Source organism: Lissotriton vulgaris, chromosome 3_2, assembly GCF_964263255.1.
Source record: "Lissotriton vulgaris chromosome 3_2, aLisVul1.2, whole genome shotgun sequence".
Taxonomy (NCBI): domain Eukaryota; kingdom Metazoa; phylum Chordata; class Amphibia; order Caudata; family Salamandridae; genus Lissotriton; species Lissotriton vulgaris.
The window spans coordinates 10,421,907-10,439,747 of NC_141690.1; the positions used below are offsets into that span (position 1 = coordinate 10,421,907).

The following is a 17,841-nucleotide window of genomic DNA, read 5'->3' on the forward strand; positions in this document are numbered from 1 at the left end:
TGACCCCCTGCACTCATTAGTAGGGACATTAGTCAAAGGACAACCGAGAAACACGACTTAAAGAAGCACAGAAAAGCTGCATGGAAATCAATAGATTACATAGAGATGCATCTAAAGTACAAAAAAGGAGTAGTAACGATTTTAAACCATCTAGGTGACACTGAGAGAAGGCTGGAGCGTATGGAGAATTCCCACAGGGCTACAAATAGCAGATTATCTGTTCCTCAGTGGAAGAAGCGAGTGACTACTTGTCCCTTGACGAGGAACTTGCATGGGGAATATACTAATGGTACCAACTAAAGTCTCAGAAGCCATCATCTTTCCCCACCATTATGGTAAGTTTTAGAAGTAAAAATCTGAGGCATATGACCATAGAGACCCTTTCTAAAGGAACCTAGAACCAATTAAAAAATACTCTGCTCAGAAGTGTGATCTAGCAAGGTTAATTTCCCAGCTAAACTGACTGCTGACCAGTGCCTTGTGTTGTGGTATATATTCTGATACCTAGAGGATGCACGGCAATTTATGATGTCCGTGGGGGGGGGGGGGGGGGGGGGGGGGGAAAGGAGCACCACCCAATGCCCCATACCATAATACCCAATAGCACGAGAAAGATCTAACACTTGCAGGGCCTGTTGGTGGAGCTGCCCTCTGGATGACTCGTATTGCTAGGGAAGATAGTAAAGTCTGCAATTCATGTAGTGAATCCCCTTTCCTTGTGTCCCCACCTCTACCTCACATTTGACATCCCACTCCTTTGTGGTCCTCCCTCTTCATCTTATGGCCACCCTGGAATTCCAACCTCTTTATTTTTTCACCCTCTATTGTGCTGTCCAGCAAGACCTCGGATACGGCGTGCTTAGTAACGCTTCATACTAGTGGGGAAGGACATCTGGGGTTAGAGGGCCTAAACTCGTGAGCCACAAGCCACCACAAATTGAAGTTCAGGACAACTCACTAGCATGTGGTGCGAATTTCAGTCCTTTCAAAAATGCCACTTTAGGGTGATGCATAAATGTGCGTAGGTGCTTCTCTCTTACTGGGACACAGCACAAGACCTTTTGGGATACCGTTACCTGCACTGTCTGCTTTAGCCAATGGATGTTTTGTCTTGATTTAGAGCCAAACAGACCAGGTTTTTAAGATGCAAGTGGAATTTGCCAGGCCTGTCACATGCGCCTGGCTTGTCCCCTGTCAGCTTGGTGAGTAGGTGATACATTTTATGGAGCCGGACACAGTGCATATTTCTGTGCCAGGGACGCTTATGCACTTTTGTGGGGTTGAACATTTTCAGGGATGCATGTTACATAATTTCATTCAATACTGTTCCATCTGGCAGATGAAAGGGCGGCTCCTAATATCACAGCCCTTGTGCGTGAGTGGTCAATTTTCTCCTTTTATTAGGAGATAACTAGAAAACCAGAGACTTTATTGCAACCTCTTTGAGTGAATGGATTTAGAGGCACATACGAGGTCAAAATCTTGGTGACCTATGGATACATTTGCCTGCCCCCTAATGGCACAAAAAAACCTGACAACCTGATGAAAATGGGATGGGTTGTGTTTGACCTAGAGTGGGAGTTGTGTACCATTACACATTGTGACTGCTCCTAAATGCTCTTAATAAAATCTCAGTAATGCAAATCTATTGGTGTACACTCTCTGGTATAAAGGATGCTCCCAACTGTTGTGAACTTGAGGTTTTATTTTAGGTGGTTGCAGAAGTGGCACATTATCCAGAACTTTATTGTATTGGTGTCAGTTCTGTGGCTTCTTTATTATCTCACAACAGCACACAGAGATCTAGTCCGAATACATGAAATCCCTGCATATTGTCTGTGTTCTGCAATCCTGGGGAACGTGTGGCTGTTCTGGAAGTGGGTAGGATTCAGGGAAGCTTTGCACAGGAGGTGTCAATATTCAAAGCCCACAATACGGTGACAAAAGACCCTAAGCTACTGTTGCTTCAACCAAAGATTTAAGCCATGTATTTCTCAACTTCATCCTAGCTTGAGTTTTGTGTGCTCTTTTTCTTACTCGTATCCCTGCGCTAAATAGTGAAAATGCATTCTCTATTTCCTGCTCTCCATAGAGTTTGGGTACTTGTCTGGGGTTTAGGTTCCGATTTGGGGTTTTACTTTATCATGCCAGCAACGTTTTGTTACATTTACGAAGATTCCTCTTTGAAGTTCGTCTTGGCCCACCACACTAGAACATTGCCAGAAAAAGTTCTCTCTTCTCAAACCCAGCCGAGATGGCAAATATATGCAGGCAACTACCTTTTGGTGCTTTGACCTTTGCAGAACTGGAAATGTCTGAACAATTTTACTCTGCACGTTCACGTTTGTGGAGTTTACTGAGAAATGTAGGGGGAAAAGCGCATCCCCATGTAGGTTAATATTGGGGCCGATTTTTGTTCACCTCCCAGGTAGTTTAGATTGCACCTAAGACTTGCTCCCAGGTTTCTGTAGTATACAGATGGGTGCACTGATTTTTTTTCTATGTTTTATTAACGGAATGTTGGTCCAGTACCGTTGATGACTTTTTATACCGTTTAAAATGGCAGACGTTTTATTTGCTAAATTGCAAAATAGCCCCCAAATTGCTAAACAGTGAAGCCAGTGCAACTAGTCCTCTCTGGCAACACGGGGCCTCAATATAACACGTCTAACTTTTTAAACTAGCTGTCTTGTGCTCTACGTACAAGACCTCCTGAGCCTACCGAGATGAGTTCACACAGGATCTAATAACACACACAAATAACTTTCTGTATGAGAAGACCGCAGAAATGTTGCCAGGGCAGTTTCTTTCTGAAAGAGTAACTTGTTTAACTTGTTAATGATTATCGGAGGTTTGGCTAAGGCACTTACCAAAAGCTGTTCATACAATTGCGCAAACCTGTAGAAAGGTTAGGTGATGAGGACACTAGCAAAATATCACCCTTAGGGAGCACGTCATCCTATATTTAAAGCTCTGTTTTAGATGGACACATTCTGATGGCATTGGAGCTGACGCAGAATGTGCATGCTACTTTGGGGGGAGCCCAGTTTTTAGCGTGATCTGAAAGAATCGGTGAAACAGTTTTCCCTTAGCAATCTATTCTCTGGCGTTTCTTCCAATTAACACATTCTCCCAGGTTGAACAGTCAATTGTGTTTGTGTTCAGTCACAGACATTATAAATTCCAAAGATCAGTGAAGTTACACAGATTAGGCATAGGCTCATAATGTAACTGGCCGATGAAAACTTCTCTTTATGTACAGTATACATAATGGTGCATTTTATATGTATTGTATTTATTTCTATTTTTGGGGACATTAAAAGGGTTTTGTCATAACGTTTTAGTTTCTAAAAGAAGTTCTTAGTGTATAAAATAAACTTTCTTTCAAGAAAATCTCACAATTAAATATTGAGAAAAGCGTTTTAACAGTGTTTTATATTATTTCCCTGGCTTGTAATGCATGTTAAAGGCCGTTGTACAGCATATTTCTACCATTATGTGCTGTAGTGGTTTCGGAATCTGAACACCAACTACAGTTCGGGATTATGGTTGACCAAGGTCTGTAAATGGATGCTGTGGATTGGAATATACAGCTTTTGTGTTTTCAACCTTTGCCATTTCACATATGCAGAGCCTTGCCTTCAGTCTGCATCCTCTCGGGTGTAGTCTGCTTTTTACTTTCTACACTCTGAACCACTGGATCGTATGCACAGAACCTGAGGTTGCAACCTGATGAGCAAAGGGGCACTTAGACGTATTTTAGTGGATATACCCATGGCATTAAAGTGAACACGATTGGTCACTTATGAGCTTTTTAGCTTCTACACACGTCCATTTCTTGACAAAAATAGGTATGTGACCAGGGTCGTTTGTCATATCGTTAACTTTGACTACTCAGTCTTTGCTTTGAACCTTTAGGATTTTGCAGGCATAGACCCAAACTCCTAGTTTATCCAGGTAAGCACTGCTGAGTTCTATCTTCTGTCCTCGTGAGTCAGTCAGCTGGACTCTGTCTTATGGATATGAGATGTTGGCGCTGATTATCTCATTGCTTTGCATGACCAGAAAAACACTGCCATTGTTGCTAAAAGCATACTGCATAATTGGTCCTTGTACTGTATAGTGACAAAGACCTCCTCGATTGCAAATACTCTTAACATTTCATTACATTATTCCTAAGAATAGATAGTGCAAGTAGAACGCAAGGGCAGGAGGGTCAATGAAGAGTCTAGCGAGATCTGGATGAATATCTTCATTCACAATTTTAGGTTATCGCTTTAATTTATGGCCTGGAGTGTCTTGTTTTTGGACTTCTGTGCAGGCTTCGAGGGGTGGTAAAAGGATCAGTTTGAACTCCTGTCATATCCCGTGCACTGTGGCTGTAAGTGTGGCAGTGTGGGTCTTAGTGCTGATTGGAAAAGCGTCCATGCTACATCTGTGTTCTGACATTGAAAGATTATGCCCAGATTGAGATGGAGCTACTATAGAGCAACGAAGATTGAAATGATAATGTCATGGTTACGAGGGAAGTTAAAATTGTATTCGTCGCAAGAAGACCGGCATTTGGATATTACGATCTGATTGCTGTTTCACAATATATCTAAGATTTTGACTTTATTTTGCTATTTGACTTTCTTTCTCTAGCCTGGACTAAAAGAAGTCGTAGAATCCTGCAGAGGAAAGAATCTTTTTTATTCTACGAATATTGATGATGCCATCAGAGATGCGGATCTTGTGTTTATTTCAGTAAGTGTTCTGGGTCGTATTTTTGTTTGTTTAATGTTAATTTTCCGAATAATCTTCAGACATACACGCACATTGCATCATAGCTCTGATTTCCAACTTGACCCACTGGGTATAATCGTTTAAATTAACTATAATTGCATAATTGGTGCAAGTCCTAGGACAGGCTGTCAGGCTTGGTATAACGCACTGTTCCTAATTGGAAATGTCATTACTCTAAAGATACGGGTCACAGCATTTAGTTTCCTCTTTACTCACAGAATACTGATGATGCCCACGGTCAGTATACCCTTTACACAAGTCTTGCTCTCTCCTGTGGCAAATTAAAAACAGTCTTATGGGAATGCCCGGGAGGATAGGGGACCCAATAGCACATTTTGGTCTACGGCATTAGTCTACACCGTACTGTTGTATACTGTCTGCCTCGAGGCATATGAGAAAATGGTAGGACATCCTTTGGATCTGTTATAGTGGATCTTGGTTAAGCCGCATGCACTGAGAGAAGGGACCCAAAAATCTAAACCTGCATAATCTTGGTGAATATGACAGACATTCATCTTTCTAAATAAAAATAAATGCAGATTGTCCAGCATTGACTACTATTAAGCAGGGAACCAACCACCCCATGCATTAGCTGAAAAGTATGCTCTTTCCAAATCTTCTGAACCGGTAATAGATCCACCATAGCTTGAAAACTGAAGGTTTTTAAATGGAGGATGAACCACTTACTTTCACCTTCTGAAAGGATGGATGTTTTAGCTGTTTGTTTTATGCTGGATGAAGATATTGGCTAGATGCACAGTGGATTTTAGTAATCACCAGGGTGGACCACTAGCTATTATCCACTGTGCATAATCTACTTAATAATGCCTTCTACTTTACAGATAGCCAATGCTATTGTTTAAGTGACCTAAGCCTAGAATCCCACGTAATAACTATTTATGTAGTGTGGCCATAGAATTCCTTTCACAGCCTTGTTCAAGAGGTAGTAGTTTTTATAATAGCCTAGCATAATTAAGTAAACATCAAACAGAAATTGTTAATTTCGGTGTCTTTATAAAAGCGTGAAATGGTTTTGCATTTTGTCCTGGAAAGTGACCTGTGTTTCACAACCCCTAATCAGCAATCTGATGTAGTCAAAGTAGTTGAGGCCAGCTATTATTTAATTGGAATTTCAATGCTATTAAAGTATTTCATAGGATTGTATGGAGACTTTTTAAATGTTTTTTTTTTGTTTGTTCTGATTTCTCCAGGTCAATACCCCAACGAAAACATATGGTATGGGAAAGGGGCGTGCTGCAGACCTGAAGTACATAGAAGCTTGCGCCAGGCGAATAGTCCAAAATTCTAACGGTTACAAAATTGTCACAGAAAAGAGCACTGTCCCAGTGCGGGCAGCAGAGAGCATTCGACGTATATTTGATGCCAACACAAAGCCTGATTTGAACCTTCAGGTGAGGCCAAATGAAACCTTTTTTTACCTACTTAAATTCCTTTAAAGAATGGGGCGTCTTCATTTACATTTATTTTGTATTCTATAGTTCTGTCAGTTGTGCTATACTTTATGGGCAGGCAGTGTGTGTGCAGTGTTTTGTTACTGGAGCATAGTTTGACATTCTAACCAGAGGCTTCTCGAGGCAGTGGGCATGTCCTATGCAGTGAGTTAGAGAGTCTGTTTATTGAAGAGTGTCTCAAAAGTCCTACTTGTCTGCTACAAATGTGTTCATTATTGATCTTTCTGTTGTGACAACAGGTACTGTCTAATCCAGAGTTCTTGGCCGAGGGAACTGCCATCAAGGACTTAAAAAACCCAGACCGAGTGCTGATTGGTGGAGATGAGACCCCGGAGGGACAGAGGGCTGTCCAAGCTCTTTGTGCTGTGTATGAACACTGGGTTCCAAAAGAAAGAATTATCAAAACCAACACTTGGTCTTCTGAGCTTTCAAAATTGGTAGGTGTTTGTTGGTTTATCAGAATTCTGTGGTGCCACAGCACCAGATCTGTCCCTTGCTATGGGCATCACTTTTGTACATGTTGAACAAAAATGACAGTGAGAATCTTAGAGTGAATTTTGTAAAGCACTGTTGCCTCATTCGTATTTTAGCCTTGGAAACTTTATTTTGATCCCAGCTTTGCAAGTATTTCTTGCCTCCATCTTGCACTGCCTGGCCCTTTTCCTGCCCCCCGATTACCTGTTTTCTGAATCCCTGTTGACTTCTTGAACTGCTTGCCTTTGTTATCACAATTACTCTCCATTTCCACGCTGTTGCAGTGGGTCTTCAGTGATTTAAAAGTCATATTGGTTTCTCTTGTTGTGGACAGGAGAAGCACATACATGATCCTCCTAAGCTAAGATAATACAATCCATCTGTCACATGTTTCATGCAAACAAAATTTGTAGGAGGGATACAAGTGGAGAGTAGGTGCACAGATTCAGAAGAACACTTGTAAGTGCATCATAATTACCCGAAGGATGATCATCGGATACTATTTATCGCTCTAGAAAATTGAGAGGTTTCACTTGACTTGTTCTCAAGTGTGACAAGATAGGTGTTGCACTTGCTCACACATTTGTTGGAGGTGTTTAACATCCATTTGTGGTTGATGTGTTTTCTGGAAGTCGGTCTAGGAACAGGAGTTCTATTGCCCTTAAAATCAATTACTCTTAGAGTTTGATATTGTAAATAACCATGTTGGGTAGCATCATTGAGCCTCCAGTATTAAACGATTACAAAGGACTTGCTTCTTTATGGCAGAAGTGTAAGTAAGTGTTCGAAGAAATACTTAAGTGGCCTGCTTTGCAGATTTTGGGCGGCTCCGGTTATGATGCATTTAAAATATTAAGTAAACACAGGTGTACTTAAACAACTATATTTAATAAAATAACAGGACATGATCTGAATTTGGGTTCCTGGAAATGCTTTGCTAGATTCACTGTATATTTTCTGGCGTTCTATAGTTAAACATGTTTCTTAAGGATTGAGCATGTAATCTTTGGGCGGTTGATTGTTGGAAAGAGGGAAATCGGTTAGGTAAGTGGCATCTCTTTTGCCATCATTAGTGTATTATTAACGCACCCCGTGAGCAGAAGTGTGGTAAAATCACTGACATGTACAATAATGAACATGCCTTTGAATACAATGCTGAAAGAACTGTCCTCACCCAGAGGATTGCAAATATTTGTGTTTCTCTTTCAGGCTGCAAATGCTTTTCTTGCCCAGCGGATCAGCAGCATTAACTCCATAAGTGCCCTCTGCGAGGCAACTGGGGCAGATGTTGAGGAGGTGGCCAGGGCTATCGGAATGGACCAAAGAATTGGAAGCAAGTTTCTGAAAGCCAGTGTTGGTAAGAAACTTTAAATAAATTCTACTTGTGAAATGCAAAAGTGTCCAGTGCTTTTTTTGCTTATGCTTTCTTATGAGTTCCTGCAGAACTTTGAAAATGTTGTTTATTGTCTTTGTGGTCTTTGTGAATTAGTTTATTCGCAAAACACATTTTAGTAACTCTAAACTTATGTAAAATGGGAGCAAAGTACTGCTGGCACATTTTGCCTGATTTTTGTTCTCTTTCCCTATTATTATTATTACAACAATCTTTAGGCAGGTACCATGTTTTACAACATACCCCATTTCTTAGTTCTACAAATCACTTAAATCGTAATCCTACCTTTCCACCAATTTCAGTTTAGAATTATACATTATTTTGACAGTACTCAGTCTTCTCCCTAAACGGGGCCATGCAGCAAAGATAAATGAAGCCATGTAACATGCAGCCAGGATATGTTTACCTCTTCCAAATTCATACCCCTTTAAAACCTGTCCGTTAATCTCAAATTTGCTTTACACAAGGGAGTACTTGTATTGTATCTTTTGTGACAAAATATGCTGTGTCCTAGGTTACCAATATATATTACAATCCATGCATCCCATCCTTTTTGAACATTTCTCAAAGACGCGCTTCTAATTCATGCATCTCAAACAAGGTCTGCAGTGCTTCCCTATTTTTAAAGGAGCCACAAACGTTAATACCTTGGTATTCGACCTCCTTTAGAACCACAGACTTTCCGCAGAGCTATTGGCATCCGGGTCACAGATTGCTCGGTTCATCTTGCCAAGTATCTGCTCTGATCTTACATTTTCATAAACACTGGTTGCCATTGCTACGTGCACTATGGAAGTAGCCATCATCAAAGCTGTAATTCACAATCGTAATAAGACATGAGTGTCTACGTTCTTTTTTTTTTTTTTTTTTTTTTTTTTTTTTTTTTTGCAATAATATGGTGAATTTTGCTTAAAGTGCTGTTCATACTCTTTCAGGATTTGGTGGCAGTTGTTTCCAGAAGGATGTATTAAACTTAGTATATCTATGTGAGGCCCTAAACTTGCCTGAGGTTGCACGGTACTGGCAGCAGGTATGTGAACATTTTATACCCCGAGTGTCGGACTTCCTATACTGTGCTCTTTACTGAATTTACCTTTACCTTTACTGTATTCTGATGCTGAAATGTTTATGTATGTCGAATTTGTATAGCATTAAAGGCCATGGAACGCTGAGCAGGGTCAAAGGAAAGCACGCAGTGAGCAAGTGATAGGAGACGTAGCTGGTTCTGGAAGCAGATGTGTACAGTTACTGTGTTCAAGTGCTCTTTAAAGATGTGCATCTCAAATCTTTCCGAAATTGAAGTAGCGCAGGGATGGTCCTGATGGATTCCGCAATGTTGTTTAAGATCATGGATGGATTATGGCTTGGCTTTTCTTTTTTACACTTAGTCTTCAGTCTCATGGCGTCCTCGCTGCACGTGTGCCAAGAGCCTCCTGAGATGTTGAGCTTGTCCACAAGATAAGCAGTGGGCTGGTCCCGATGGCTTTGTCTGTGTGAATGATGTAGTTGGTTTTGAAGATGGTATGGACAGACAAGGGGAGCCAATTGAGTTCCATCAATATGAGGTGATGTATCCATGTTTCTTCTGGTGCTGGATGAGATGATGTGTTTAGGATGCCCTTTTGGGGGGAATTGTGAAATCTAGGAGGTTATGTAGGTGGGTGTTACAACCACTCAGATGCAAAAATTTGCAGGCTTGAACAGCGGTTCTGAAGTCACGTTCTGGAAAAGCAGTTCCATGTACTTTATAAGAGTTGGTTTCTTTTTTTGGCAGAGGATGAGATTGGTGTTTAGGATAATCCAAGTAATGCGGCAGTGGGTGCAAGTTTGGGTTTAACTCCATCGCTGCTTGAGAGATTCCTCTCCTGTGCTGCAGATCCTTGAATTCCATTGTTCATGACGAGCTCAGCTCGTCATGAGCACACAAGCAGTGTACCCAGTTAGTACTTTCTAGGTCTCGCCTACGCAGCGCACATTCGCTGCAAATGAGTACCTTTAGCCGTCACTTGTTATTTTCAAGCACACACTTGTGCTTGTAGCGGTATCCACCTTGCAGGAGGAAGCAGGGGCGCGCCACAAGCACGAGTGCAGTGCTTGAAAATGAGCAGACTACGCATGTATGCAGCACTTACGGTCTCGCTCGCTCGCTCTCTCTCCTCTCGCTTTCTCTCTGGCTAAATCCTTCAATGGTCTTTGCATTCTTATTGAAGTCTTTCCTATTTGCTCACCCCCTAAAACTCCCTTCACCTCCCGCACCACTTCTCAATTTCTCACTCCTCTCAACACATTGCTCTGCTCCAACTCAGCCACCAAGCCACTCGCCACCATCTGTTACCTACTCTACACTCTAACTCCACCTTCCCACATCAACTCTCACATCTACTCCTCTAATGCCCTCTGCCCGCCTTATCCTTGTCACTTCATCACCTTCTCTACAGCTCCAAATGTACAAATTGTTGCCCCAGAATACCTTCAAACCAATGAACACACAACCTCAACAGTAATCGTAGACCTATTTATTCAGTTCCCTACCAATTTACTGAACCTACAACTCAGCCCTCACTTGAGAGGAAATAACTGCAGCCACTAGGACAGCATTTGAAAACTCCCAAGCCAGCTGTAACCTGCCACCCAATGGCAGTAGATCAAACAAAACTACTTTCAGCTGAGAAGCTTAGGAAACCCACATGCTCCACAATAGGCACCCTGATTAACAAGAGAAACAAAGGTTCAGGGATACTACAGAACAGAGGCGAAGCACAAGGAAGACTACCACAACAGTGCTACGCTGAGCAAGTCAAAATTACAACAAGTATTGGCATAACCAAAGGGTCTCGCCTTTGGGACCTTATAAGTGTTTAGCCATGCAACAGTTAATGTTGTTGCAGTAAGGATATTGTGCTGCAAAACTAAATACTTATAAAGTCCCAAAGGCGAGACTTATTGGCAATGCCAATGCTGGTTTTGCTTGTTGTTGGGGTTTAGCTTAAGGTACACACTGTACATCCATGCTTGGATTTGGTGCAGGCTGCGTTTGAGGCGTTGGATGTATGTAGTGGAGGAAGCTTTCAAGTAGAGTTGTACATCTTTAGAATATTGGTGAGTTTTGATGCTGTTCTGTGGAGGATACTGCATTTTAAGTGGTTGAAGGGTGTGTTCTTAACACATAACTGAGGAATCCTTCTTTACGTCTGTTAGGAGTACACTTTGGCTCAAATCGACGCAATTGATCCAAATCAGTTGCCGTTAACATGACATAAAGATGCTGAACTTTATATCACCATAGTGCTGTATGTGAGAGATGAGGGGCCCTCCATTCTTGGTCTATTGATGGTGTTTGTTATACACAAACAAGAAGTGGCTGGGTGAAATCTAAGCACAATTGAGTATCACTGTGTCCCAAATAATGCTTATAATGGTGCTCCGGGAACCAGAAGCGGCCACTTAACCCTTCCAAATCAAATTTGAAGACCAGAATGCCCTCCAAAAGTAATCAACAAAAATCCTGAGCACCAATCAGTATCCAGAAATGTGAAAGTCCACAGTACATTGCAGTTGTCCTCTCTTTATTTCCAATCTTTGTATAGATCCAGCGGAAGTACAACGTAAGCTCTTAGCCCACACATGTTTTGTCTCAAGGTAATTATACCAATGACTTAATTGGGGTCAAAGAAAGGTAATCCAAATATATCATCCAGTATATAGGCCTTGATTACATTGTCAGGACCACATCGGTCTGGAACCGCTCGATTTGGATGTGAACGCCCCTAGGACGGTCTGAATCATCCATTATACAATGGAAGCTTGTGTGGCGAGAAGAATAGGCCCACATCAAAAGATTCCATTGTAGTTTGGATGTTTTTAAACATCCCTGCACCATGTGGCAGGCCATGCATTCACACAGTGCAGTGATGTTAAAGGGGGCAGGCCCTCACAAAGAATACTAATGGTACACCTACATTGAACCTTGGTTTGTTTGATATGAAACCATAATAGCATTTGTATAGTCTAGTACAGTATGATATTGTATTCATAACTATATTTAAACAAGCATTTGCAATCCAATAGGTCTCGCATTAATTAAGTTTGAGCAATTGGCATTGTTAAATATTGCAACACCAAATGCAACAAAAGTCTTTACATTGTTGGCAAATAAATTTGTATTTATTTTTGTAGCAATGGTGGCATGCTGAGCTTTAGATGAATATGTTTAAAAGTAAAGTGCGCCATACTGCGATTGCTACAATAGTTAATTGTGGATGCGTTGACAATTGATGTGTGCACTGATGGCTGGTGGTGTGTGTGCCTATAGAAATTGTGCGCTGGTGGTGTGTGTGCCTGGTGGAAGTGTGCACTGCTGGCTGGTGGTGTGTGTGTCTGGTGGAAGCGCGCACTGATGGCTGGTGGTGTGTGTGTGCCTGGTGAAAGTGTGCGTGTACCCGGTGAAAGCGTGCGTGTACCCGGTGAAAGCATGCACTGATGTCTGGTGGTGTGTGCGTGGTGGAAGTGTGCGCTGACGGCTGGTGGTGTTCGTGCCCGGTGAAAGCGTGCACTGAAGTCTGGTGGTGTCTGTGTCTGGTGAAAGTGTGCACTGACGATGTGGTTGTGCTTGTGTGTGGTTGTGCTTGTGTGTGGTTGTGCTTGTGTGTGTTTATCACTGTGTATGCACTAGGCATGTCATTTCAAATTGTGCAGGATTTAGAGCATCTATTCATTTCAGTTAAACAATTGGGTACGTAATTTTTTGACCAAATGACATTTTGGGCGGGAAAATGAACTGTGTAATGCAGGGGCATCATTGTCATTGCGGCAGCAGAAAAAGCAGTGTTAGCTGCGTGTAAGAGGCTTACCACACCCCAATTACGGCTGTCTTTAACTATCCATCGAGGGGCGGGTGCTCCTTTGACTTACTTCTATCAGGGCAAATGAAACCTTTGTAAGGCCATGAATGTAGTGTACTTAGATGATGGACGATATTGCGCAACGTTAAAAAGTCCTCCCCGGAGTTTCTTGCCACAAGCTCACTTGTCACTGGAGCACTTTCACGGGACAAAAGAAAACGTAAACTAGCTATACAATTGCCATTCAGTGCGTCATTCAGTCTGAGTCAAGAATGCATGCTTGCCCGGACTACATCCTTCGATGACTTTGCAATATCAAATTGTGCCTATTACCATCCGCTGGCACTTTATTATAACGATTCAGAAAAGGGGGGTGGTGATGAACAGAGTGTCTGAATTAAGCAGACCACTCTTACCCAGTCCAAAGATCAGGGCTTGATCCATCACCATTATTTATCTCACTGCACCATCCCAGCTCAGAACCTGGCTATATGCAAATCAGTCTCTCCCTGGCCCAGTGCATCATGGGAACAGGGCAGACTAAACTACCAAGCCAATTCTTCACCAGAAAGGAGACAAGCTACCGGGGACCGGTTTCTGGCATTTCAGCCTTCTTCGGCCCGGCTTGCTTGAAAGCTAAAATACGGCATATGCTAACATACAGCCAGGTTCTGAAACTGGGATGGTGCAGTGAGCTAAAATACGGTGTTGGACCTAGCCCTGATCTCTTGACTGGGTGAGAGCTTTCTGCTTAATTCAGAGACTCTGTCCCTCACCACCCCTTGTTGTAAATATTTTTGTCCACCCTAAGCGTGGAAGGGTATTCTCAGATGTGAGACCCTTGCTCATTGCACCATCAGGATTCAAGCAAACCGGGCCGAAGACGGCTGTAATGCCAGAAACCGGTCCCCGGGAGCTTGTTTCCTTCCCAGTGTAAGAATTGGCTTTTGTAGTTTGGTTTGCCCTGTTCCCATCATGCACTGGGACAGGAACAAACTAATTTGCATACAGCCAGGTTCTGAAACTGGGATGGTGCAGTGAGCTAAAATACGGTGTTGGACCTAGCCCTGATCTCTTGACTGGGTGAGAGCTTTCTGCTTAATTCAGAGACTCTGTCCCTCACCACCCCTTGTTGTAAATATTTTTGTCCACCCTAAGCGTGGAAGGGTATTCTCAGATGTGAGACCCTTGCTCATTGCACCATCAGGATTCAAGCAAACCGGGCCGAAGACGGCTGTAATGCCAGAAACCGGTCCCCGGGGAGCTTGTTTCCTTCCCAGTGTAAGAATTGGCTTTTGTAGTTTGGTTTGCCCTGTTCCCATCATGCACTGGGACAGGAACAAACTAATTTGCATACAGCCAGGTTCTGAAACTGGGATGGTGCAGTGAGCTAAAATAGGGTGTTGGACCTAGCCCTGATCTCTTGACTGGGTGAGAGCTTTCTGCTTAATTCAGAGACTCTGTCCCTCACCACCCCTTGTTGTAAATATTTTTGTCCACCCCTAAGCGTGGAAGGGTATTCTCAGATGTGAGACCCTTGCTCATTGCACCATCAGGATTCAAGCAAACCGGGCCGAAGACGGCTGTAATGCCAGAAACCGGTCCCCGGGAGCTTGTCTTCCTTCCCAGTGTAAGAATTGGCTTTTGTAGTTTGGTTTGCCCTGTTCCCATCATGCACTGGGACAGGAACAAACTAATTTGCATACAGCCAGGTTCTGAAACTGGGATGGTGCAGTGAGCTAAAATACGGTGTTGGACCTAGCCCTGATCTCTTGACTGGGTGAGAGCTTTCTGCTTAATTCAGAGACTCTGTCCCTCACCACCCCTTGTTGTAAATATTTTTGTCCACCCTAAGCGTGGAAGGGTATTCTCAGATGTGAGACCCTTGCTCATTGCACCATCAGGATTCAAGCAAACCGGGCCGAAGACGGCTGTAATGCCAGAAACGGTCCCTGGGAGCTTGTTTCCTTCCCAGTGTAAGAATTGGCTTTTGTAGTTTGGTTTGCCCTGTTCCCATCATGCACTGGGACAGGAAAAAACTAATTTGCATACAGCCAGGTTCTGAAACTGGGATGGTGCAGTGAGCTAAAATACGGTGTTGGACCTAGCCCTGATCTCTTGACTGGGTGAGAGCTTTCTGTTTAATTCAGAGACTCTGTCCCTCACCACCCCTTGTTGTAAATATAGGCACTTTATTATAAACGCAGGATTTCCCTTATTGTTTTTTTTTTTTCTTTTTTTTAAGACGTTTATTAATGTTCAAAGGTACAGTACATATAGCAAAGCCTACAACCCCGCGGGCCGGCTGCAAATGAACGGTGAATCGTGGGGGTGTGGGCCATCATAAAAGGGCATGTCATTGCGCCCCTTGTGTCCCCGGTGTGCTAGGACATGGAGAAGATAGTCACATTTTCTTAAGTCAAGAAAGGAAAAGTCCATAAATGACGTCTTATTTTTCATTTTTTTCTAGAACTGAGCCATGAAATCGGCAAACTAAACAAAACAGTTCGTATCGGTATGTCCCAATGTTCCTATCGCGACTTCCCCACTCGAAGTCCGTCCCACTTGCACGGTGTTGGTAGGAGCCACCTCTGAACGGTGTGTTGTTTGCCGATGCTGTTACAGGTGCAACTGGAGGTCAGAGGTGTGCGTGCGCAAGTGTGCCTGAACTTGGAGTGGGACAGCCCCTGTGGGCCATGGTGTGTCATCGGCGCCGGCCTTGTTAGTGGAGCATGTGGCATTCAGGTGGAGGAGCCTCGCTGTCGGTGTGGCTATCGGCGTCTACGCCTGCAGTCGCCATCTGTAGTGCCGTCAGCGGTTTCTGCCCACTTCAACACGAGGGGTCAGAGAGGCCACCGTCCGTGAGCAGGGGTCCGATACTGCAAACATGTAAACATATACGTGATAGTGGGTGGGGGGGGGGGTGGAGTGTGCTTGCGGGGGCGATGTCAGCAACTTTGTGCTTGGGGCGCGCTGCTGGACAATGGCCGCTGATGGGGCCGCGTGGGCGTTGGGTCGTATCCGAGGTCTACGCGCTGGCTGTTTCTTGTCTGTGTCAGGGGGGTGGGGGGGGGGGGGGGGGGGGGGCGCCGCTTGCGGTGATTCCTGCGATACAGCATTAGCCTCTGTGACCCACCTCCGGTTTCACCCAGTCTACGTGAGCCCTCTGACAGTGCCCTCTCCCTTCAGGGACCCCAGGATGCCATCCCAGAGCTGTGCTATCGGGAACTGCCGCAGGCCCGCTATTTCTTCCCGGTGGAGCGCCGTGCCTTCCGCCCCGGCCCAGTTTGTAAAGGATGCGAACCAGTGTTTTGGGGTAGGCGGTTCCCGCTGTTTCCAGTGTCGCGTAATCAGCCGTTTGGCCGTGACGAGGCCCAGATCCCAGAATCGTGCCTGTATTTTGTTCAGCTTGGTTCTTTTATAGAGTCCGAGAATGCACGCCTCCCACGTGTCCGGCAGGCCCGGGCCCGTGCTGTGATTCAGGAGTGAGGTCACCTCCCCCAGTACGTGGTCAGGGTTGGGCAGTGCCAAAGCATGTGCAGGATATCTGCGCCTAACAGGTCACATCTGGGACAAACGGCAGTGTCGATTGCGAAGTATCTGTTTATTCTATCTGGCGTTAGGTATGCCTGGTGCAATATGTACAGTTGGATGATACGGAAGCGGGAATTGCGGGGGATGTTCACGGGGCTAGCTAGTACTAGGTTCCACTCCTTATCCGTCCAATCCCTCCCACGGTGCGCCGCCCACTTAGCCCTAATCTGCTGTGTGGGTTTTTGCGTGTGGATGAGAAGCGCCTGCGCTAACCAATGCGTGATGTGCGAGCCTCTGCCCATTACATGTAGATATTGGACCAGGTGGTGCATCGGCGGCTCATCCTGGATGTCACCCCAGGAGTCAGTGTATGCCCGCAGTACCGACGCATGGAGTAGGAACTGCCCGGCGGGAGTCCCGTGGTGTCAGATAACTCCGCAAATGAGAGCAGGGCCCCGTCAACATACAGGTCACCCATGGTCTCTACTCCAGCTGTGACCCAGTGGTCCAGATGGCGCGGCGTAACCATCCCGCTCCTCCTGGGGGTGCCCAGCAGGGGGAGGGCAGGAGCATATGGCCTGGTATTTTGCGTCAGCTTCAGGCTGCGGAGAAAACATTTGCGGGCCACGGCCACATGCATGGGCAGGGGGCGGGGTCCCTTGGTCAATGGGTGAAACAGGGCGCAGGTCTGGGGATGCGTCCACTGGTAGTCCGCAGTGGCCGTATCGTCCAGATGTGCATCGCTGAGCCAGTACGTCACCCATTGGAGCTGTGCGGCCAGGTAATACAGCTCCATGTTGGGGACAGCCAATCCTCCCTCCGCGGTCGGGGAGTACAGTTTAGCCAGCGCCACTCGAGGTCGCCCCGTGTTCCAGATCAAGCCACGAAGCATTGATTCCAGATCGCGGAATATCCGCGTGATTTCCCTTATTGTCTTTTAATGCACATATATACCCAAAGTAAAAAAAAAAAATCAGTAACAACTGAAGTTTGTGGCAAGAAAAAACACAGATCCCACAGACAATTCAAGTTTAAGGAGCTGAATTCTTTCTTTCGATGAGATAAAAAATTAAAGAAACAATCGTGCTAGGCTTACATTCCATTGGAATCCGTTCAAATGTACTTGTCCTCGAAAAGGCGGCTGACCGTATTCATAGACTTTGAGGGCCTTCTGTTCGATTTAGCTAGCAAGGAGTGAAGAGGGCCCATTCCTATTCATTTCACAGCTGTGTCCGGATTAGTTTAGTGAGAGCAACAGGGGTCAGCCCGCCCTTTTATCTCTGTCAAACATGCTGCCAATTCAGCAAAGCTCTTCAGCCAGGCGCTGATCGCGTTCTAATCG

General features: G+C 44.4%; 1 protein-coding gene across 1 annotated transcript in view; it reads left to right on the plus strand.

The window, feature by feature from the left end:
- The window catches only part of UGDH (UDP-glucose 6-dehydrogenase), an 89,084-nt gene that overhangs the window by 12,373 nt on the left and 58,870 nt on the right, over nucleotides 1-17,841 (plus strand). Inside the window, exons 3-7 of the mRNA XM_086963965.1 lie at nucleotides 4,645-4,746; nucleotides 5,997-6,197; nucleotides 6,497-6,694; nucleotides 7,941-8,088; nucleotides 9,060-9,154. Of these exons, the coding sequence (XP_086820091.1) occupies nucleotides 4,645-4,746; nucleotides 5,997-6,197; nucleotides 6,497-6,694; nucleotides 7,941-8,088; nucleotides 9,060-9,154 (744 nt within the window). The remainder of the gene's footprint in view (nucleotides 1-4,644; nucleotides 4,747-5,996; nucleotides 6,198-6,496; nucleotides 6,695-7,940; nucleotides 8,089-9,059; nucleotides 9,155-17,841) is intronic.